The sequence below is a fragment of the Mercenaria mercenaria genome, chromosome 3 (genome assembly GCF_021730395.1).
Source record: "Mercenaria mercenaria strain notata chromosome 3, MADL_Memer_1, whole genome shotgun sequence".
Classification (NCBI taxonomy): domain Eukaryota; kingdom Metazoa; phylum Mollusca; class Bivalvia; order Venerida; family Veneridae; genus Mercenaria; species Mercenaria mercenaria.
Window position 1 is genome coordinate 71531481 of NC_069363.1, and position 24430 is coordinate 71555910.

General features: G+C 33.5%; 1 protein-coding gene across 1 annotated transcript in view; it reads left to right on the plus strand.

Annotated features, from left to right (window-relative positions):
- Positions 1-10799: 10799 nt before the first annotated feature.
- Positions 10800-24430, plus strand: part of LOC123524438 (cysteine protease atg4da-like) — a 70227-nt gene continuing 56596 nt past the window's right edge. The window contains exon 1 of the mRNA XM_045302644.2: positions 10800-11621. Coding sequence (XP_045158579.2) covers positions 10883-11621 — 739 coding nt within the window. The 5' untranslated portion in view covers positions 10800-10882. The remainder of the gene's footprint in view (positions 11622-24430) is intronic.

Sequence of the window (24430 nt, forward strand, 5' to 3'; positions counted from 1 at the left end):
GATTATAATTTGTTAACAGCATATCGAAAGGTTTCAATCTTTCTGTGCTTTCAGCGCTTTGATTAATGAATTGGGTACAACTTTCGTTTTGATAACTATCGCATTCTTGTATGAGACTCAGAGTCCTGATTTTGTCATTAATTAAAAGCACAAAACATGCACACAATTTATAAAAGGCCATCCTGATCCTGTACATTAGGGAAGTGCAATATTACTACTCGCTACAAGTAAGCCTGGCCGTGCCCAAACTGTTCGGATCCAAGTGTACCCTGCTACCTAATAGTGTGTCCAGGCCATAGACTCTTCCACGTGTTTATACTACATATTTATTATTGGGAAGCGAAGCCTTCCCAAAGTCGCCAAACTACCTATACCGACACTGGTGAAATTTTACTTACAAATGCCATTACTTCCTTTCTCCGTACATACGCTATAAAAGTAGTTCAGTTCTTCTATGAAATTCAAGGGTCTGAGAGTAAACAGATCTATACCATTTATTTAGCATATGCAATAGATGTGAACACTCACGATTTGTAAATGAAAAATATGGCAGCTCTCTGTTATCCTTTCAGATAGCATTAGAAAATTTTACATAACGAAGGTAAATCAATTCGCCCCCTATGAATGAAATATCCGTATGAATGGAACTATTTCGTGTTTGGTAAGGTAAAACTCAATGACAGAATACACAAAATATGTAATGTGCAGAGATAAAGCTAATAAATCATGCGAAATATAAGACGTATTTAACAAAAATATACATCGAATTAAAATCTAATCGAAACACTTAGATAATATTTATGTTGTTAAACTGAAACGGGATTCCAGCGACCACTTCGTTATATAGGACGGATTACACCAAACCGGGAGTGACTACTCAGTGTTACATGTGAAGTAGTCCAAAATGTAGTTCCATGCTATGGATGAAATCTGGTATAATGAGTGACATGACGAGGTGACAGTTAAATTTTTGGCTTATGTTTATTGCTTATAGTATTGAGAATAGATCTAGACCATTTTCATTGTAAATTTCTTGGAATAAGTTTTATTCTTTGCGAAAAATGTCTACCTTCGCATAACTGCTAAACGGCTGTTTTCATGGGGGCATTCATTACCAACTTTTAGTAACATCGATCTATTGGAAAATCGATAAATTTGCCTATATAAACAAAGAAGGAAAAAAATACTTAAACTTAAACAGAAAAAGTTCTATTTGGAAATCAAAAATTCGATACCCCACAAATTAAAGTTTAATTTATTCCGGATATTATGAATATTTTTTTAAAAAAATATTTTAATATTTGGTTGGTCCTTTTTGACTTTAAATAGACCCACCTCAGTTCATATAGACTCTGAAGGAAACGGGTCAAAAAAACTGACTTTTTCAAATATAACAGATAAAATGAGATATTTTCCGCAAAAAATCAAAAATTCGATACCCCTAAAAATGTAGAAAAATTATTCAGTTTTCGTTATGTGTAATTTGTTTTAAATTTTATAATGGTTTGTTTGGTCCTTTTTGCATTTTAGTGTGTACAGTGAACATTTCTTAAAAAATTCCGGCTTTTTCCGCCGTCATCCATAAGTACTCGGAAGCTGTTAAGGAAAATATTGTCGTCTGCTAGTCTGACTTTGTCGGTACAAATTGTTATAGCTCAAAGCCTATAAATTGTAGGCAACTTCACATTGCATTAACAAAAAAAATGTAATTAGACAATTTAAAACAAATTAGTTGTTGAACTCAGAAACGCCGAAATCTAGATCCGCTGTCGTTTAAAATAACGCTATGGAGGATTTAGTGTTCAATTCGCATTAAATATACGAATGCTTTTAATTTTCATCGCAAAATATACTTAAAGCAACTAATTCTCATATGTTTCCGTAAAATATAGTCTGTCAGTAATTGAGTTTCAAAGCATTCTTAAGAAATATAACGATGATTAATTTATTAATTTCCAGATACCTGTATTACTTTTTGCCGAACGATCTGGAGACTTTTTTATTGCGGCAGCGGTCCGGGTCCGATCTCCGACGTGGTCATCTTTTTTTCTTCATACGGGATTTTTTAAAAAAAAATTAAACAAAAAAAATAATAATTTTCTATTATTCATAATATGACCAAACTTTAATTTGAAAGATAGCCTTGATGAACTGATAATTCTGCTTCTTTCCGAACCTCCTTTGTATATATAATTCTGTATTCTTAAATTTATGCATGTTTTTGGTACATTCTTTAATCATTCGTTTTAAAAAATTGAGATATCTATTATTTGATTTAATTGTAACAAATATCTTAAAATTACCCTTTGACTTTTATTGTGTATTGCAATATTGCCTAGGGGTAAACAATATCCGGTTAGTGTTGTTTCAAGGCGGGTCATAAAAAATATGTTACCCCACTTACTATAAGTGATAGGTATTTTTATGGTTTTATGGTTTTTGCGTTGTAATATATGTCTTTCACTTTCTTCTGTCTTTATATAGTCTTTCCCATTTCTTTCATGAAATTTGTTTTTACGATTTTTACCCTTATTTCATGAATCGTATGACAGTAGAAAGAATCAGTACAAATTTAGAATTCACATCGTTAACAGAGTTGTTCCGTAAATAATTATTGAGTAAAGATCCTGGCCCAAATTTCACGAAAAATCTTAAGTTATTACTTAGTTAAGTCTGCTATTCTAAAATTGAGATATTGATGAAGTTATTGTAATTTAATGTTATTGTTTTTTCCCTGTAACAATATATTTATAGTTAAAGTATACTATGGTAGTAGTATTTGTCAGCAGTATTTATTCAAGTCACGCAAATATGATATTTCTATTTAGGCACGATATAAGAAACTTAATCCTTACCATGCTAAATTACAATAATGAACTTGTCTATCTTTCAATTTGGACAGTACTATTAATTATGAAAAGGGTGCATACCAAAAAATTACTGGCTGAATGGAAGACAGTGCAGATCATGATCATTCTGCACGGATGTGCAGGCTGATCATGATCTACACTGATTGCAAAGGAAGAACCAATCGTGTCCAGCATGGTAAGGGTTAAGTATTTCCTTTAAAAAGTATAAGTCTTATATCTATACTTCTTTTTCTTTAAAGCGACCGGCCTCCAGATCGTTCGATAACAAAAATACTTTTTAGATATCTTGAAAAAAAATGCTATATTTCTTATGAAGGCTTCAAAACTTAATTACTGACAAACTTTATGTTATGGAAATACATGGGAATTTGCTGTTTTTAATACCTTTTACGATGAAAATCGAAAAACGTGAGTGGTTTAGAATTTTGAAAATATTTTAGAATCAAAAACTCATATTCTAATGTTCATAATATGTGAAAGAAAGCGCGTATAGAGGAAGTATATAAGCTTTCTAAATATTTTAGATAACATATTCATATTCTTAAATATTTGTTTTATTTACAGACAGTTTCTTGTGCGTAAATATTTCTTTTCTGTACATAGATTAATACGTTAGCATGATGTTTCATGTATTAAAAAGAAAGTAAATCTATGTGTTCCATGTATAAAATGTAACGATTTCTAAATATTTTAGATAACATATTCATATTCTTAAATATTACTTTTATTTGACAATTAATCAAGTAATATATAAATTTTCGACTTGTTCCGATTTTCACTTTAATAATTATCAAAACTTCATTCAATTCAAGTATATCGTTTAGCAAACCACCCGCCTGTAAATGCAAAGATGTTAATTATCGATTTTCCCCCGTGTTACTACAACAACAACAATTAGTACGGAAATCAACGAATCCGTCCGGTAGCGATGATATTGGATTATTGGTTTTTATTGATTTTTATGATAGGTAGATCTGTCCCGCTTTATCGGTTTCGAGATGTTACTAAAAGTTGGTAATGTTTAGAGGGTGATGTTTCTCAGAACAGATTATTTTTCTTATATTCAACATAACATGTCAATATTTTTCTATTTTTGATAAGAAGACATGTTATACTAAATGACCATATATGGTTTTCATATCATTGAAATGCTCTAAAGTGCTGAAAATGAGGTCTGAATGTTTTGTTATTAATATGAAATAAATAAGGAATTGAATTGGTAGAATGTAACCTATATAGCTTATGACCTCGGTCTATAAATAGCTCATTTAAACAAACGCTGGTTCCGGTCAGTTTCATTCATAACAAATGTCGACATGAATTATACTGCGCATTATTGATTATATGTTTTATAAAATTGTTACTTTTACTAGGTATGATTTTTTGCATGAAATACAATAAATAATGAGAACAAAATATGATTAATGTAAAGAGGAAGCTTAAGTTTTAAAACTAAATTCTCCAGATCAGCTGCTATAGGTTCTAGGGGAGGTAAGTGCTATGTGGAATTGCCACAGTTACGCGAGAAGAAACAAATGACCACATTCTACGGTTTGTATACCGAAACAGCTTACATGTTATATTTTGCTACATAAATAATGTTTACATTTACAATAGAAACTAATAATATTATACAAGTTCGTTTTAGAAACATTCTCACAAATGCTGAAAGTATTATTTTATATACTGAATATAACTATCATATATCATTGTTTCGCACTAGATTGCATTTTTAAACAATTATTACAGCGTCCTTTTTTTTAATTTCGTATAATTTATGTTATTTTTATGTTATTTCCTCAAGCTCAAACAGAGCCAAATTTCAAAGTGATAACCACTGCGCAAAACACTCGCAGAGAATTCATTATACCATTTTTAAAAAAAAAAAGAAACCTCAAAGTATTGCATAACATACAAAACACAACATAAATCTCTGTATTCTTTTTTTTATTTAAGTAGTTTTTATTGTAGCCCTCATGTATATAATGAATGTATTTGTCTCATGTTTTGTATATGTGTACGAACTGAGAGTTAAATGAAACAAACTTGAAACTTGAAATCTGCCGAGAACATTTTTTTCTAGGAGCCTCAAGTAAAATTATTTAAACGGACAGAAATTAAGCTCCAACACTGAAAAAATAATACCTTACTATCTGCATCCAAAAATAATCATAGTGCAGAAGTAAAACCTACCTACATTTCTGCCACAGAATAAACGCAAAATAAAAAACTTTTACTAGATGTAGCTCTGTATTTTCAAAGATGTCTAAACCTTCACCTCTCTGTATCAGAGGTTAAATTCACTTTAAACAGCAAGAAATAGCTAATCAAATGATTTTTTCCGCTTTTGTACAACAAGTCAATAATAAGTCTTGAAAAAAATATTTTAATAGATAAAACAACAAGTATAATGAATAAAAGTTTGGTCCTAGTGGGGTTTGAACTTACGCCCTCCTGAAAACTTAGTTAAAGTAGGTTTATGGTAGGAACTGAATACTCTTCCAAAATGCGGTACACTATTACGTGTCCGTCAATTTTCCTAACTATCGCATTTTTTTAAGGAAAATGACTAGATCATAATCATTAACAGTCCGGTTGATAGCGGGGTCCGAGCCAAAAATTTCCCTCAGACCGACAAGAAAATCGCCCCGTCAGTACTTCAGTGCATTGATTAAATAAAAATTTAGATTTAATCGGATACACTTGTAAGTTTTATAAATGTATTGATTGTTGTCTACGTGTTGAACTACTTAGTTTAACAACTGTAATTACGCGGTAAATATTTGTCAGGTGGCAAAGGCGAATGACACACGGAAAGCTATATTAATCAGCTAAAATAGTCGTCGGTAGTACCAATCTTATTAACGTGAAAATCACGGATATAGATTTTTCATGAAGTATTTGCAAAAAAATAGTAGTCACTCATAATTTAAAATGCCATTAGGACCCCTTTCTTATATATTCCTGATATGATGCTAGTCTTGCCAACCTTCTTGTGGTATTTTGTTGATGTTCTGCTAGTCTGGCACAACTATTTTCAAGTGCGCACAAAATATTTTTAAGTGAAAATCCGTTAGATTTCTTGAAATATAGAAAATATTGGACTTTAAACATACTGAACGTAAAATCTCACTTTGTTTTTTGTAAGATTTAAAAAAAAAATGTAACACAGGTTTGTAAGATTTCAAAAAAAAAAATTGTTACACAGTTAAGATAAATATTTTGACATTTTATCTGTTTGTTGTCTTGCTTTTATGCATTGACATTTCACTTTGGAAGATCCTTTTATGATTGTCTATCGAACCTTCTTTCTGTCTAGTCCGTTTGATTTTCTTTGAACCTTGCCGAAGACATGAACAACCCCTTATGATTTTGGTGTCGAGGTAAAAGCGAGCTTTAAAACCTTAGTCTGCTTTTACTGATGATCAGATTTCATACATACAGACATTGGTTCCCTATTAGATCTATTAGATCTAGAGTCGAGTAAAATATTATGATTTGTTTGTTTGTTTGGTTTAACGTTGCACCGACACAATTATAGGTCATATGGCGACTTTCCAGCTTTGATGATGGAGGAAGACCCCAGGTGTCTCTTCGTGCGTTATTACATCACGAGCGGTTACCTGGGTAGAACCACCGACCTTCCGTAGGCCAGCTGGATGGCTTCCTCACATTTAGAATTCCACGTCCCGAGTGAGGCGCGAACCCACATCGATGTGGGGCAAGTGGTTTAAAGTCAGTGACCTTAACCACTCGGCCACGGAGGCCCCAGATTATGGTTAGAGTAACCTTTACCGACTTTGGTCTGGATGTGGGTTACTTTTTTGGTTCAATGAGTTAAACAAGAAATTTTTTAAAAAAGATGGTCGGCGTGATGTAACTGAAGCACAAGTTATATATGGGCAGAAACCTGTATTTTAAATCTTTTTGCAATGTTGAAAGGGGCCTTTGTAAAGTTTTGTATAAATGGGGACAGTAGTTCTGAAGAAGACTGTGTTTAGAAATTGTGGAGGGACACACGACGGACACCAAACAATCACAAAAGCTCACTTTGAGCCTTTGGTACTTAAAAGATGGTAACAGTAAGCAAACAATATTGAAATACGTTCTATACTTTCTTTCTGGAATTGTTGGAAGCAACATGAACCCTTACCCTACTTCAGATTATTATCAAATTTGTCTATCATTCAGAATATGTACAGTACTGTTTTCACCGGAAAGATTAATTTAAAATTTAGAGTCTAAAATTTAACAGTATCGGACATGTTGTTGCAGGTTAGTAATGATATGCACTGGTTAGAAATTGTTGCTGTAATGCAGGGTAAGAGTTAATGACTGTATAAAACAAATAACCTTTTTGTAAAAACAAAACTTAAGGAAAGGAAACTTAACAAAACAGAAATAACTTAACAAGAAAACTTAACAAAACAGAAATATGTCCAGATGAGCAGATGAATATTTGGTTACGCACACCTGTTCAAGTGGTACGCATACAACCCGATGGTGCTGTACTTATAGAGGTTATAGATGACGAACGCGTTGTCATTTCACTCAGTGTCACACATGACTCAGTGAAGCATTTTCAGCCTTTTTCATACAAAATCTCTCATTATTTCAAAATGAAAAAGTGCAGAAATTAATTAACAGAAATAAGTAAATATAATTAAAATATGTATCTAGAAAATCAATAAATCCGCCATTTTGTTTTTCTTGGCATGGGAACAAAATGGCTGCCATTTTGATCAAATATCTAAATGCTCATAGCTTTTTCATTTTTAAGCCGATTTTGAAAATTCTTTCATTTCTTTAAATGATTAAAGAAATCCTAGCAGACGGAATTAACATAACAACAACATTGCCTTTCCGTTAAAAAGATATAGTCAGTGCATAAAACTCGCTGATCTGGTCATTTATTGTAGAATGAAAGAAATAATTAAATACTTCCCAATAATAAACCTATGACAGGCCCTTTCCGACCATGTTAAACCCCTTCCGATCAGAGTGTTTTATGCACTGACTCATGTTTTGTCTATATTTCATTTAAAATTCGAAATTATACATTTTTCATAATATATTTTCTTTTTAAATTGCTCATTGAATTCTGGAGAAATTATTAAATAGTTCCCAATAGTAAACGTATGGCTGGGTCTTTCTGATCATGTTTAAGGTGATCAATCACATTTGAGCAATATTTTATGACATTTTTCAGTTTTCATATATTCTGTTAGTGATTTATTCAAGGAACAAAAAGACCAGTTACAAAGAGTTAGATCCCTGTATTACTTTTCATGAAATTTTGTAATTGCCTTCCCCTTAAAATTAAAGTATCTAAAAAGTGGACTGTTTCGTTAGACTTCAATATAATTTCTAGTTTTACATTTACATTTGATATATATATTGGGATATTTCAACTACCAGACACAGAAGGCAAGTTTTAAAACAACATGTAGCTTTGGAATTCATCTATTTTCAATCTTATCTTGGTTGCAAATATAGGCAAAGGGAGGTATTTCTTATAAGTTTTGGCAAAAATATATACTTGTTAGTGCAAATCTTTGACCAGTGTTTATATTCATATCATTCCCTAGGAAAAAATATATTTCTTTATCCCATGTTTGACATCGCGAATGTGAAATAAAGCCATTACATATAATTGATAATACACTAGTGTATTAAATCTTTGTCGTCGACATCGTTTAAAGTAGTATAGGAGACGTTGGTCAAAATGACTTATTTATAGTAGTTAAAGCAAGTAGATTTTTTATGTTTATGGAAGAAAAGTCATCATGTGATAAAAAGAATATTACATTTGTGACTTGTCACATTGAATTTATTATATTTGTTGGATAAAATTGAAAAAATGCTCGGCAGATCCTCGATTTATTATTTTATTCAACTCGTTTCATAATTTCAATATGAAAAGACACTCACATGTAATATCCTCTATTCTAACATGACTTGATTCATTTTCCCTTTAAACAAAGAAGGCTGAAAGTTGTGTGTTATTTTACATCAATTCACTGTTCTGACATCACAATTATTATGTCATAGAGTCAAACGGCATAGCGGCACATTGAAAAAGTAACCAACAAGAAACAGGCAAATATTTGACCGATGTCGTCAATGATGTACATAGAAATCTTTGGTAACGTGTTAGAATCGAAATAATATATCTCATTTAGTGATTCACTCTTGAATAAAATTATTGTTTGTTGTTCAGATGCATATTATTATATCACTCGGGTTACGCCCTCGTGATATAAGTCCTTCGCATCTGAACTCCAAACAATGATTTTATTCATGGATGAGATATATTATTTCTTAATTAATTCATATTTATGCTAAAATAATGCTATCTTGGTCGGGCAACCAGGATAAGAAAATCAAATTTTAGAAATACTTCCAGTAAAAATCTAACATGTACTTAGAACTCAGTGAACACAAATTTACAAGATGACCAAAATCTGATTAACCACCTTTCCTATAGGCTGATCACTACCAAATAGAATGTAAGCCTCCGCAGGTCTAGTCACAAGTAGTCCAAATATAAATAGTACTAATCTTTTTTCCTTTCCTAGTGCATTTTCTCGGCAGCAACGTGCTTACTTTTACCCTACCGCGTTTCAGTATGTATCACTTTGCATTCTAATGAAATCGGCATGTTCCTATTGCATGCTAGATAAAAATGGCGGCGTAAGAATTTAATGTCACGAAAAGAGAAATTGAAAGAAGCGAAAAGTAGTAAATTCAGCGGGTTGTATTTAACGAACTGTAGTTTTCTTATATAAAAGTTAACACCCCCTTTTCTTTTTGTTTTTCTAAAGTAGCGATCTAGTTCTTTATGGGAATATAAGTGTCTGAAAATCTGATATGCTAGAAAATGTCGAAACACCGTTATGAAGTGAGTGGATTCTATATGAAATAAAGAACAGCTGGATTTAGTGGTGTTCAGCCTTTTATAAGCGGGTAGGCCTAAAGTGCGAAAATAAGGTTATTTTCGCGAAAATAAGATTTTTTTACGAAAATAAGCCATATATTTTTTATTATATATCTAATTAAAATTTATTTTATATCATTATATAGAGATGATCATTTGACACTTACAAAACAAAAATAAAACGATTTTAGTCCAACAATTAGGAAATTATTAGCGATTTTAATTAACATGCGTCAAAATAGGAGAGATCGCCGTGACGTCACGCGTTAACATCTGTTTATCTGGTGGTTGGCAAAACAAATGATTTTAACACCGTTTGCGTATTGAATCAGAATTTTTAATTTTTAATAACTTTTTTGCTCATTTATGGATTTTCAAAATTCAAAAAGATTTGAAATACTAACAATCTTCATATTTTTGTATCCAAATATCTTTTTTCAATGAATAACCGTTTTAAATGACATATAATTTTAAAAGCGGCATAGTGATTTTCACAACCTTTAGAAAAACAGTGTAAGTTAAGCGTTCATAATTAATCCATTTTATTTCGAAATAACAATTAAAAGTAATCAATAAATTGCTTGTTTTATAACCTTTCCATTGATCAAAAAATTATTTATGTAATTTGTGTTTTAAGAAAGTTTAGACCGTTAGAAAAACATCACTGTTTACAAAAAACATGGACGGTCGGCCTCTGCCCACCCGATCACTGTCTTATCAGTTCTAAAAATAGAATTTGTATACAAACACGATCTCTCCTATCCTTGCGAAAATAACTTTTTATGTGCGAAAATAAGCTATATTTTATTTATTTATTATCTAGCGAGCTCAGATTATGTCTATAATTCATTTAAAAAGCGAAAGTTGATATTTTTGATAATTTGTTTTCTTTTTAAATAAAAGAAATATGAAGAAATTATTAAATAATTTTCATCGGGCCCTTTCCGATCATTTTAAGCTTTCTCCGCGGAAAGAGCCCTTTCTGGTATCTAGACTTGCGAGATCATGTGACTCATGACTTGGTCAAAATGGCGGTAGAACAGAAATAAAAATAAGTTTTCGTTTTTCTGTATAAATGGCAGATGGAAGTTCAAAATACAATTGTTTAAAGAAGGAATTTATTACAAACAGTAAACGATTGACAAGTGATGTGACGTTTTTAGACAATATGAGCGAAGAAAATACAGCTCACATAAGTTCAGGAGAAATTGAAAGTAAAAGAACACAAAAATGCAACGAACTTCTACTTAGTCCTGTAATGCTGTGTACAGCGGCTGAACCACCGTCAGAAACAGAGATCACAAGAATTAAACTAACGAAATCTGTTATGCCAAAAATTCTTAACAGCAGGTATATGCAGTCATCAAGATTTTTTAGACTACATGATGATGATCCAATAGAAAATGAAAACAGTGATTTAGCATTGGGAGAATGTGGTCATAATATCAAATGTCACAATGATGAGAAAAGACCACATGATTTGTTGAAAAGATCTCAAAACTCAAACAAATACAATGAAGATTATTCTTTGAAAGCAGAACCAACGTCCTTAAATACAGACAATTACCACTCCAATATATGTGACTGCAGAAACTGTTTAATAAGCTCGGCTGGACACAAAAGTTTACCAATACTGCCAACACAAGATTCATTATATGGAAAATCAATATCTAATCAAACTTATTTGAAGAAGCATAAAAGCATACCGTACCTCCAGTCAGCACTTTCAAAACAGACCTTTGATGAAGTTGAAATAGAGCAGAGTGAAAAAGTTAAGAATAAACTTATATCAGTTTGGAATAATGTTAGATATGGTAGGTATTATTGTCTGAAAATTAGATTCTATGTTTCCTAATTTCCTAACTGCAGACATTGCTGATGGGAGCTTTAAACAGTCAGGGGTGTAACGGGATCACTAACTGTTTCAAGTTATCGCAGTTTATTATTAAACTTTATAACCCATTCGAGTTATTGCTTATACTTTCATAACTTGTTTCAGTTATCATAAAATATTACAAAACCCTCCTGTGTCAATTCCTCATTTTGAATGAGACTAATGCAATTATTTCCTGAATCCTTGACCTTTTATCTTTCCAGCTATGCAGTAAAATTTTTTACGCAAGACTGATAAAGTTTTACGCAAAGGTTTTAAAGCTATAAAACTCTTAACATCCCATTATGCTTATCAGGTCATGATCAGGCTAAAAGAGAATTTGATTAACCACAGTTTGCTACTAATTTCACTTTAAAGGTCACTTTGTGAGAACAGCAAAAAGACTTTTTTTGAATAACTTACCTGAGTTAACTATATTTTATAACTAATACAGGTTATAAAATGCTTGAAAAAGTAACTGAAATAGGTTACATAACTTAAAACAGTTACACCCGACTGTTTAAGGGTTCTGGTAATAAACACAATTTTCGACTGTTTGGAAATGATAGAACTGACGGGAATCCAAATTATTTAATAACTTCCCCATATTTACTCAAAGTTTTTGGTGATGATCAAAGCAGCTTGTTAATTTTTTCTTGCTTTTGATAAAAAAAACAACGCGGTGCTCGGTTCTTCAATCATCGCTACAAACAAATTAAGGACAGGTTTGTTTGGATAGCGGTTTACAATTAGACAAGTATAAGGTACATGTACAGTATATAGTCTGCTTTTAATATTGTACTCTGATGATATTATTTTTCTATGCAATTTCCGACTGTGTAAGTAAAAATCATACATCCAAAATTAAATAAAAAACAGTTCTTTTTAGTAGCTTTTTTGATGACCTGATTGATCTATCTTCAGGTTGATTCTATCTTCATAAAACTTGGTCAGAATGTTTGTGATCCATGGCAACCGAAAGGAAAATATATAAAAATCTTCTTGTCCAAAACCACAGGTCATAGGGTTTTTATATTTGGTATGTACATGTACCATCATCTAGTGGTCCTCTACCAAGATTGTTCAAATTATCCCCCTAGGGTCAAATATGACCCCGCCCTGGGGGTTACATGGTTCACATAGACTTATATAGGGAAAACTTTAAAAGTCTTCTTGTCCAAAACCACAGGTCCTTGGGCTTTGATATTTGGTATGTAGCATCATCTAGTGGTCCTCTACCAAGACTGTTCAAATTATCCAACTAGGGTTAAACATGTTAAATATGGCCCTGTCCCAGGGGTCACATGGTTCATAAAGACTTATATATGGAAAACACTTTGAAAACCTTCTTTTCCAAAACCACATGGCCTAGGTCTTTGATATTTGGTATGTAGCATCATCTAGTGGTCCTCTACCATGTTTGTTCTGAAATAGGTCCCTTGTTTTATATAGACATTTTTGTTTTTGACGCAGTGGCAAAGAAATTTGGACCACAAGTATAATGTTTGATACAGATTTCAATATTCATCTTGAATTGTCCTAGTCATGACCTACTGACCTACTTTCTTGTTTTTGAAGGTACAGCATAGAAATTTGCACCACATTTATAACTTTTGATACTGATTTCAGTACTCATCTTTAATATATTTAACCCTGAACTACTGACCTACTTTCTTGTTTTTGAAGCTACAGCAAAGAAATTTGGACCACCAGTTTAAATTGTTAAACAGATTTCAGTAGTTATCTTGAATACTCTTTACCATGACTGACTCACCTAGTTTTTGTTAGTGAAGCTTAAGCAAAGAAATTTGTTTAAGCAAGCAACTAAACTCAAGTGAGCGATATAAGGCCATCATGGCCCTCTTGTTTAAGATACAGTTTTGCACACCGATCTTAAAACTCACTTCAGTGACCAAGAATGTGACCTGCTGACCTACTTTCTTCAGGTGAGCGATACAGGGCCTTCAGGACCCTCTTGTTTAAGATACTGCCTTGAAATTTGGATGACATGTACAGTTAAGCACCGCGATCTTAAAACTGACTTTCAGTGACTATGAATATGACCTACTGACCTACTTTCTTGATTTTTAAGATACAGCCTTGTCTGCCTTGAAATTTGGATGACATGTATTGTATAGTTTTGCAGACTGATCTTAAAACTGACTTTCAGTGACCATGTATGTGACCTACTTTCTTGATTTTTAAGATACAGCCTTGAAATTTGGATGACATGTATTGTATAGTTTTGCAGACTGATCTTAAAACTGACTTTCAGTGACCATGAATGTGACCTACTGACCTACTTTCTTGTTTTTAGCTCATCTGAGCAATGCTCAGGTGAGTTTTTTCTGATCGCTCGATGTCCGGCGTCTGTCTGTCGTCTGTCGTCTGTCTGTCCGTCAACATTTAGCTTGTGTATGCGATAGAGGCTGTATTTTTCAACTGATCTTCATGAAAATTGGTCAGAATGATAACCTTGATGAAATCTAGGCCGAGTTTGAAAATGGGTCATCTCGGGTCAAAAACTAGGTCACTAGGTCAAATCAAAGAAAAACCTTGTGTATGCGATAGAGGCTGTATTTTTCAATTAATCTTCATGAATATTGGTCAGAATGATAACCTTGATGAAATCTAGGCCGAGTTCGAAAATGGGTCATCTTGGGTCAAAAACTAGGTCACTAGGTCAAATCAAAGAAAAACCTTGTGTATGTGATAGAGGCTGTATTTTTCAGTTGATCTTCATGAATATTGGTCAGAATATTTGCCTTGATGAAATCTAGGCCGAGTTTGAAAATGGGTCATCTGGGTTCAAAAACTAGGTCACTAGGTCAAATCAAGGAAAAACCTTGTGTATGCGATAGAGGCTGTATTTTTCAGTTGATCTTCATGAAATTTTGTCAGATTAATTACCTTGATGAAATCTAGGCCGAGTTCGAAAATGGGTCACCCGGGGTCAAAAACTAGGTCACTAGGTCAAATCAAGGAAAAACCTTGTGTATGCGATAGAGGCTGTATTTTTCATTTTATCTTCATGAATATTGGTCAGAATGATTACCTTGATGAAATCTAGGCCAAGTTTGAAAGTGGGTTATCTGGGGTTAAAAAATAGGTCACTAGGTCAAATCAAAGAAAACCCTTGTGCATGCGATAGAGGCTGTATTTTTCAACTGATCTTCATGAAATTTTGTCAGAATGATAGCCTTGATGAAATCTAGACCAGTTTTGAAAATGGATCATCTTGGGTCGAAAACTAGGTCAAATCAAAGAAAAACGTTTTGTATGCGATAGAGGCTGTATATTTTAATCGAGGTTGATGAAATTTAGTCAGAATGATTGCCTTGATCAAATCTAGGTCAAATTTGAATATAGGTCATCTTAGCTCAAAAACTAGGTCATTAGGTCAAATTGAAGAAAATGCTTGTTTACACTTAAGAGACCACATTTTTGATCCAATCTTAATGAAAATTGGTCAGAATATTGGGTCACACATTAAACCGGAATCCACCTAAAAACCGGAATACACCGGAATACACTTTGCATAACCGGAATACACCTGTATTTTTTAATTTAAAGGTATTTTTGAAGTGTTTTTGATATAATTCAATCATATTTATCATAAATAATTAACATACGAAAGGAAAATAAAATACGTTCACGCAAAATGATTTTATAGGAGATTGAAATTCGGCGACCGGGCCGGAAATTTCCATAACCGAAATACACCCGTATTTTATTAATAAATGGTATTTTGTAGTGTTTTTTTTTTCAGAAATCATTCGTGTTTAATATAAATAATAAGTTTACAAAAGGAAAATAAAATACTTAACACAAAACGATTTATACGAGATTGAAATTTGGCGACCGCTCGGGAAGTTACCATAACCGAAACACACCCGTATTTCTTCAACAAATGGTATTTTTGAAGTGGTTTATGACTGAATTCAAACATATTTATCATAAATAATTAATTTTCGAAAGGATATTAAAATACTTTTGCGCATTACGTCTTGTACACGATTGAAAATCGGCGTGCGCACTAAAAATTTGCGCATTCGTGAATGAATTTCCATGTCCTAAAATTCTGTAATATACACCCGTATTTCTTAAATCAATCGTATTTTTAGGGTTTATGACAGAATTAAAACATATCTAAAATGAATAATTAATTTACAAAAGCAAATTAAAACGCGCAAAACGTTTTTATACGAGGTTGAAAATTTGTTGAGCGCGTGCACGGGAAATTTGCGCAGTCTTGCATGAACCACAATCGCCATAATTTTGTTAGCTTTCAACTTAGGGCTACTGGTAAATTTCTTTCAAGTTTCATTTTTTTATTTCAAATTATTTCAAAATATCTTTTTATGCTAATATGATATTCGGTAATTCCTTTATGACATATTTCAGGTAACAGGGGAATTATTTTACCGCCATGAATGAAGAAATAATGATACTTATAAATTCTGAGTTATTAAAATCATCGTTTTTTTTCTCTCTCTCTCTTTCAGACCACGCTTTATTTACTGAACTTTAATGATAACCAATATGAAATATACATTTAAATCTTATTGCTTATCATTCTGTTAAAAGTGCCTTATAATTGTTAATAACGAACAGGCATGTTATTCGAGTGTCACCTGTCAATCAACAAGTTGAGCACTGATTGCTATAGTATCAATCAAAATATTTAAAGAAAGTTAAAGATGTTTTAGGGCTTTTTGTTGTGAAAATAATCTGCCGTCGAGTAAATATGCTTCATTCAATAATATGATATATTAACCATAGACAAAAATATTTGGTGACAGTTAGGTTACACGTTTATAGGTTATACGTTTAAGTATATACTGAATGTACCTGTTTTTATTCAATTTTTCAATTTGCAATAATATCGACAATTAAATAAAAGCTTATCATATTTAACTGCACTTCCCTCGTTAGACATTATTTGTCACATGTCACTTGTGTGTGCGTTCAAATATACTGATTAATTGATTATCAATAGGTGTGATAATCCAATCAAACTCTATCGGGACTAATCAGAGACACGTGTTTGTTACGCCGCATATATTTAAAGGATATTAATTACCAATACCAAAGATTTTATTCGCATAAAACATTTGTGCTATGGCAATGAATGCAGTAAACGTTTGTATATTTATATATTAAACATGATATAATTCTTTTGAAAACTGATTTTTCAAAATATACTTTCTTCTTAAACATGTTAAATTATCAGATTAATTCTGAGGAAATAATTCAATTAGTTCCAATAATAAACATAGGGCCGGTCCTTTCCGATCAGCGCGGCTTATGCGCTGACATGTGTTTTGTGTATAATTCATTTAAAAATCGAATATTGATATTGTTTTCTCAATTTATTTTCTTTTTTATTTGTTATACGAAATCTGAAGAAATAATTAAATAATTTCCAATAATAAACACATGACATACCCCTTCCGTCCGATCAGCGCGGTTTATGCCACTCGTATTTTGTCTATAATTCATTTTAAAATCGAAAATTGCTATTTTATAATTCCTAATTTATTTTCTCTTTTATTTGTTAAATGAAATATGAAGAAACAATTAATAATTTCAAACAATAAACATATGACAAGCCCTTTAAATTAAAAAATACAGGTGTATTCCGGTTATGCAAAGTGTATGCCGGTGTATTCCGGTTTTTAGGTGGATTCCGGTTTAATGTGTGACCGAGAATATTTGTTTCCATGAAATCACTATGTCAAACATGTTAACACTGTTATGGTGTTTTTATCAGGTGAGCGACCTAGGGCCATCTTGGCCCTCTTGTTTAAGATACAGTCTTGAAATTTGGATGACATTAATTTTACAGTTTTGCACACCGATCTTAAAACTGACTTTCAGTAACCATCATTGTAACCTACTGACCTACTTTCTTAATATTTTAGCATCAGTTTGACATTTGAAACCTGTAGCTCATATTACTTAGGTAAGCGATCCAGGTAATATCAGAATTTTTGTCTTGATCATCTTTAGGGTAAATTTGAATTTGGGTTATGTGGGGTAAAAAACTAGGTCATATGCTGAAATCACAGGAAAAGCTTGTTAACTCTCTAGAGGCCACATTTATGATCCTATCTTCATGAAACTTAGTCAGAATGTTTATCTTGATGATCTCTGTGCCATGTTTGAATCTGGGTCATATGTACTATAATGTAGTCAAAAACTAGGTCACCCGGCTTGAAATTTGAATGACGTGTACAGTTTTGCACACTAACCTTATAACTGACTTTTAGTGACCATGAATGTGACCTACTGACCTACTTTCTTGTTTTTTAAGATACAGCCTTGAAATTCTCAATTGTGACTTACTGACTTACTTTCTTGTTTTTGAAGTCACAGCAACGAAATTTGGATTACCTGTATGATATTTGGTATGTGTTTCATTACTCATATTGAATAGCCTTAATGATGACCTACTTTCTTGTTTTGAAGTTACAGCAATGAAATTTGGACCACATTTATAATATTTGATACAGATTTCAGTACTCATAGCCAACTTAGATTTTAACTTATCAGGGGTCTGTAAAATGTAATCCTAGGCTACATTATTTGGTTGGTAGCAAAAAACTAGCATTCTGACATTGACCCATCTCAGATTTGTTCATATGGTTCAGCATCTATAGGCTCTTTTGGGGTTGCAAAGGCTAAGAATAGAAAAACCTGTAAATGTCTTCTTCCGATGAACTACAGAATAATTCTTCCCCAAACTTGGTCTGTAGCATCATTATGGGGTCCTCTTTTGGACTTTCTGAAGTTGGGGACACTTGGCCCATTTTCAGAGGCTGTTAGAGCTAAAAATAGAAAAACCTGGAATATGTCTTTATCCAATGAACTACAGAATAGAAGATCTTCCTCAAACTTGTTCTGTAGCATCATTATAAGGTCCTTTATCAAACTTTTTGAAGTTGGGGACACTTGACCCTTTTTAGGGGCTGTTAGAGCTAAAAATAGAAAAACTTGTTAACATCCTATTCTCATGAACCGTCCGACAATCTTATTCTGTAGCATGCTTGTATGGTTCTCTCTTAATTTTGTGCAAATGATTTTGCTTGGCCCCTTTCATGAACTCCCAAAGCTAAAAATTGAAAACAAAATTGATTATGAACAACATTATGAATTTTCCAAACTATTGACCTCTCTCAGATTTGTACTAATGGTTGTGATTATACTCTTTTTAGGGGTAGCAATAGTATTAATTAGAAACGGTTTTTAACAACTAATGAACCATCTATGGATTTTCACTAAATTTAAATGGTAGCATCCTCACTTAGACCCCTCACAGTTTTGTTTAATGGTTGTGCATTTTTGGTGCTTACAGCTAAAAATGGAAAATCCTTTAAATAATTTTTCATTAACTTGGTCAAAAGCAAGTCAAAAGTCAATAGATCAAGGTTCTCCTCAGTTGAGAAACTACATCCCAATCTGGACTCTTGTTAGTCCCACAAAACAGAACTAAAAACTGATCAATAGCACAAACGGTGGAACAGCAATGTACATAAACAGTCACATAATAATAGGCTTTATTTGCCTGAATTGAATTTCCTTTTTATACGCCCTGTGGGATGTATTTTGTCATACCCTCAGTGTCAGTCTCTCTGTCCGTTAGCAATTTCATGCCGCTCTGTAACTCTTGAACCCCTTGAAGGATTACGAAGAAACTTGACACAAATGTGTACCACATGGAGACAACATGCAGACCACATGTTCTGGATGGCTCTCATCAAAGTCAAGGTCACACATAGGGATCAAAGGTCATATGAGTTTGTTTCGTTCTGCTCTGTAACTCTTGAACTGCTTGAAGGATTTTAAAGAACTTTGGCACAGATGTTCACCACATCAAGAGGATGTGTAGAGCGCATGTTTCAGATGGCTTGCTTCAAGGTCACACTTAGGGGTCAAAGGTCATATGACTATTTCCTGTCCCCTCTGTAACTCTTGAACCACTTGAAGGATTTTAAAGAAACTTGGCACAAATGTTCACCACATCAAGACAATGTAAAGAGCGCATGTTTCGGATGACACACTTCGAGGTCAAATGACTTTGTTTTGTGTGTGTATTGCTCTGCATTGTGGTGCTATTGTAAGCTCACCTGAGCCAAAGGCTCTTGGTGAGCTTTTGTGACCACTTGATGACCTTCGTGCATTGTCAATCCGTCAACAATCTAAAAAAAATCTTCTGCTTGAAAACCACTGGGCAGATTTACACCAAACTTTGCAGGAATGATCCTTGGGTGCCCCCCTTTCAAAATTGTTCAAAGAATCAGTTGCACACAAAACTCTGGTTGCCATGGCAACTGAAAGGAAAAACTTAAAAAATATTTTTATCCAAAACCGCAAGGCATAGAGCCTTGATATTTGTGACATCATCTAATGGTCCTGTATGAAGATTGTTCAAATTGTGCCACTAGGGTGAAAAGAGGCCCCACCCCAGGGGTCACAAGTTTTACAAAGACTTATATAGGAAAAAACTTTAAAAATCTTCTTGTTTAAACCACAAGACCTAGGCCTTTGATATTTGGTGTGTAGCATAGCCTTGTGGTCCTCTATGTCTTTCCGCGTCCCCACATTGGTTAAAGTTTTTTTGCACTTTCTCTTTTTTCAACTTATCTCTGTAATTACTTGATGGATTTGATTCAAACTTGAAATAGTTATTCCTCATCATCATCCACATCTTCTGACATAAGGGTTATAACTCTGGCACCAATATTTCATGATTTATCCCCCCTTTTCACTTAGATTTTCAGGTTAAAGTTTTGATGCACTTTCACTTTATCTCTGTTATTACTGAATGGATTTGATTCAAACTTAAAATAGATGTTCAGCATAATCACTCACATCATATGACACAAGGTGCATAACTCTGGCACCAGTTGTTCATGAATTATTCCCCCTTTTTACTTAGAATTTCAGGTTAAAGTTTTGATGCACTTTCACTCTACCTTTGTTATTACTGAATGGATTTGATTCAAACTTAAAATAGTTGTTCAACATCATCACCCACATCATATGACACAAGATGCATAACTCTGGCACTATTTTTCATGAATTATTCCCCCTTTTTACTTAGAATTTCAGGTTAAAGTTTTGATGCACTTTCACTCTATCTCTTGTTATTACTGAATGGATCTGATTCAAACTTAAAATAATTGTTCAACACCATCACCCACATTATATGACACAAGATGCATCACTCTGGCACCAATTTTTCATGAATTATGCCCCCTTTTACTTAGAATTTAAGGTTAATTTTGATGCATTTTCACTATATCTCAGTTATTTAACTTATTATTAAATGCATTTGATTCAAACTTGAAGTAGTTGTTCCACATGATCACCCACATCATATGACACAAGATGTATAACTCTTGCACCAATATTTAATGTCCCCTTTTTGCTTAGAATATACCTATATTTCTTTACCTCTCTTAAATTATTACTTAATATTTTTGACACAGACTTAGGCTATTGTGCAATATCTTTATCCACAATTGGAGTCATTCAACATTCCAGTGACAGCTCCAGTTTCCTCAGATGTGCCCAGTTTCACTATCCAGCATCGAAATAGTCGAGTGCGCTGTCTCCTGTGACAGCTCTTGTTAAAATAAGCATTGAAATTTGGATGACATGTACAGTTTTGCACACCGATCTTAAAACTGACTTTCAGGGACCATGAATGTGACCTACTGACCTACTTTCAAATATTTTAGCATCAGTGTGCCATTTTAAACATGTGGCTCATATTACTCAGGTGAGCGATTCAGGGTCATCATGACCCTCTTGTTTTCAAAAGTGAGTACTTGGCCTCTTCAAGGAGCAAGTAGAGCTTGAAATATAATCTTTAAAGCAATTTCTTCTCATAAACAGCTTAATGGGTCTCTATTTAACTTGGTATGAAAAATCATTGTAAGGTCCTCACACAGATTTGTTTAAATGAGGGCACTTGACATATTTTATGCTTTTAAAACACAGATATAACATGTACCATTCATGATTCAGTGTGTCATATTTTTATTCAAGGTCAAATATTCAAGGGCAGGTGTGCTACGACAGGTCAGATCTCTGCATTGATCCAGGCAAACTGTGACACTGAAGAGAGTGATCTATGGTTACCCTGGTCATTTTATTTATACAATGTTTTTACATGTCAGTGTTTCAGCTAGCGCGGAATAGAGGGGCGCGGCACCCTGCCCCTTTCTCAAAGCGCCCTGCCATTTTTAATAGCGCCCTGTGCCCTTTTGAGTCCAGTAAATATATGCCTTAGTGTAAAAAAGCCCCTAGTGTCCTGTTTATTGTCCTCTCCCGCTGCGAGAGCTGCTTCCGTTATGCAATATACAACATCACTTTATTACACCTGTCACCAATCTTCAGGGTCGCTTCCGTATACACACGTGACCGCCTTTTAGGTCCACCCAACACTGTCAACTTGTGAAGTCGATAATTAACTCAAAATATTTTCGGGATCTTTTTTGAGCATCACTTTCATAATTATCATTATTAGAGGCAATTAAAACTTTTGATTTAGCAGTCGTTATCTAGATGTAAGTATACTAATCTAATGAAGGTGAGACTTAGTCTTTGAAAATACCTCGGCGGCTTTTTGGGTGGACGGATAGCTCAGTGGTTTGCACACTGGCCTTCCAATCCTGAGGTCGGGGTTCGATCCCCGGCAGCTACTCGGGAATTTTCAGAAACGCTTTTCAGTGTTTCCCACCCAACTAGAGGTGTACTGGTCAGGAACCCAGGCAATCCTTGCGTGTATCAGTGCTATACACTGGGCACGTTAAAGAACCAGGTTGTCTATTCGAAACGAGCTAGGCTAAGTTAGCCGGATAAGCCTGTATCTGATTTCTGATCTCTCTGTCGTGGGGGCTTTGTCTCACTCTGTCCCTCTGGTCAGATCGCTCTGTGTCTGTATTAGTAGAGGATGAATTATGCGCCCTGTGTGGCTGCATTTGAACTATGAAAAGCGCCTTTGGCGCTATATAAATCTGGTATAATTTAATGTACAACGCCGGTGAATATACTATGTGTAAAATTAGGCGTTTAATCAAATAAAGCAGTTTCAGTTTCAGTTTCTTTTCACAAATGTTACAAACAAATAACACCATTAAACTTTGAAAATATTTGAATGCACGTAAAGAATCCCAAAACATTTTGTTCTTGATTCTCCATTGAACACTACTGATTGATTAACAAAAGTTCATTCGAAGTCGTCTGCTGCAACATGGTTGTCCGTTCTTAAGGGGGGAAAAAAACGGTATTGAACCACAAAAAATATACAGTCAAACTCGCTTTATACGAACTCTTCGGGACCTGGGGAATATGCTCGTATCAAACGAAATTCGTATTAACGAATGTATGACTCCCGGATAATTTGCCCGAGCCAGTTGGGCAGTATCACCGGTATCGCAGGTGAATAGCTCCCGATAAATAAAAATACAGCAGTGAATAGATAATCATTAGTAGTTTTAACTGATCAAGTGTGTGTATTCAGTTAACAGTGAAATAAGTCAACAAAAGTCATACTTAAACAGGTAAAAATGTATGAAAAATAAATTTTAATGTACAAATGTATTGTACAAGTGTTTAAAGCACATATAGATCTAGCACATATAGATACACAGAAATACTGTAACGTGTATGTATACGTCAATGCATTTTTGAAACCGGTACTTTACACATGGTATTTCAAACTTTTACTTGAAAAAACTGGTAATTTTTGGTTGTATTTTACTATTATTTAGTTCCTGAATGCCAAATGCCTCTAGTTCTAAGCAATATTTGAATAATTTTTCCTTTGAGCCTTTATCCTCCAGAAACTTTCTAATGCTATCTACCGATATTTAATTTACTGTCTGGTACAAAATTTTAATTTGCAGACGCCAGTACTTAACATGCATAAATAATGAAAAGCTCGTGCAACGTGAAATTTACTTTAAGGGATTAACTGACAGATCGCAGTTAAATAAACATTGAGATGGTATAGTGTTTGGACAACAGTTTAGGCGTCATGTAATTGGACAATTTTCACAAGCATGCATTTAACAGTTTATGACAATTGATGATTTAACCTTATAATCCTGCTATTGTGATATTTGTCGGTAATACAATAGAATCAAACAAACATCCATTTTATTATCAAATAGGTATTGCACAAGTAAACGCATTCACTTTTTACAGGTGATAATCACTTCGACTAAATATCAGCACCTACTGTACAGATTCAAACTATTAAAAAATCAAGCAAAGCAAAAAAGTGGCCGCCAACATCTAAAATTAGTTCGTATCAAAAAATGGAAACTTGTAACATTTTAGCTCATTGGGACTTCCAAAATGTGTTCGTATCTCCCGAAAATTCGTATGAAGCGAGTTCGCTATTACCGAAATAATTTTACAAAGAAATAGAAGGACTCAGCCGGGGAATCCAGGTTTTGTTTGTTATTGCCGAAAATTCGTATCAAGCGAGTTCGTATTAAGTGGACTCGACTGTATATACAAAACTGCAAGAACCTTTTGTTTTTGTTTGTAACATCTGGGGATACTTTTGGTCATTGATTGTGCACGCTTGCGAAAATTATTACTTAGTGGACACGTTATTATAATTTCGGCGGGAAAGAAACACGTGCGTTTCATGACGGATATTATTATTATTATACCAGATTTATATATGAGCTGCGCCATGGGAAAACCAACATAGTGGGTTTGCCACCA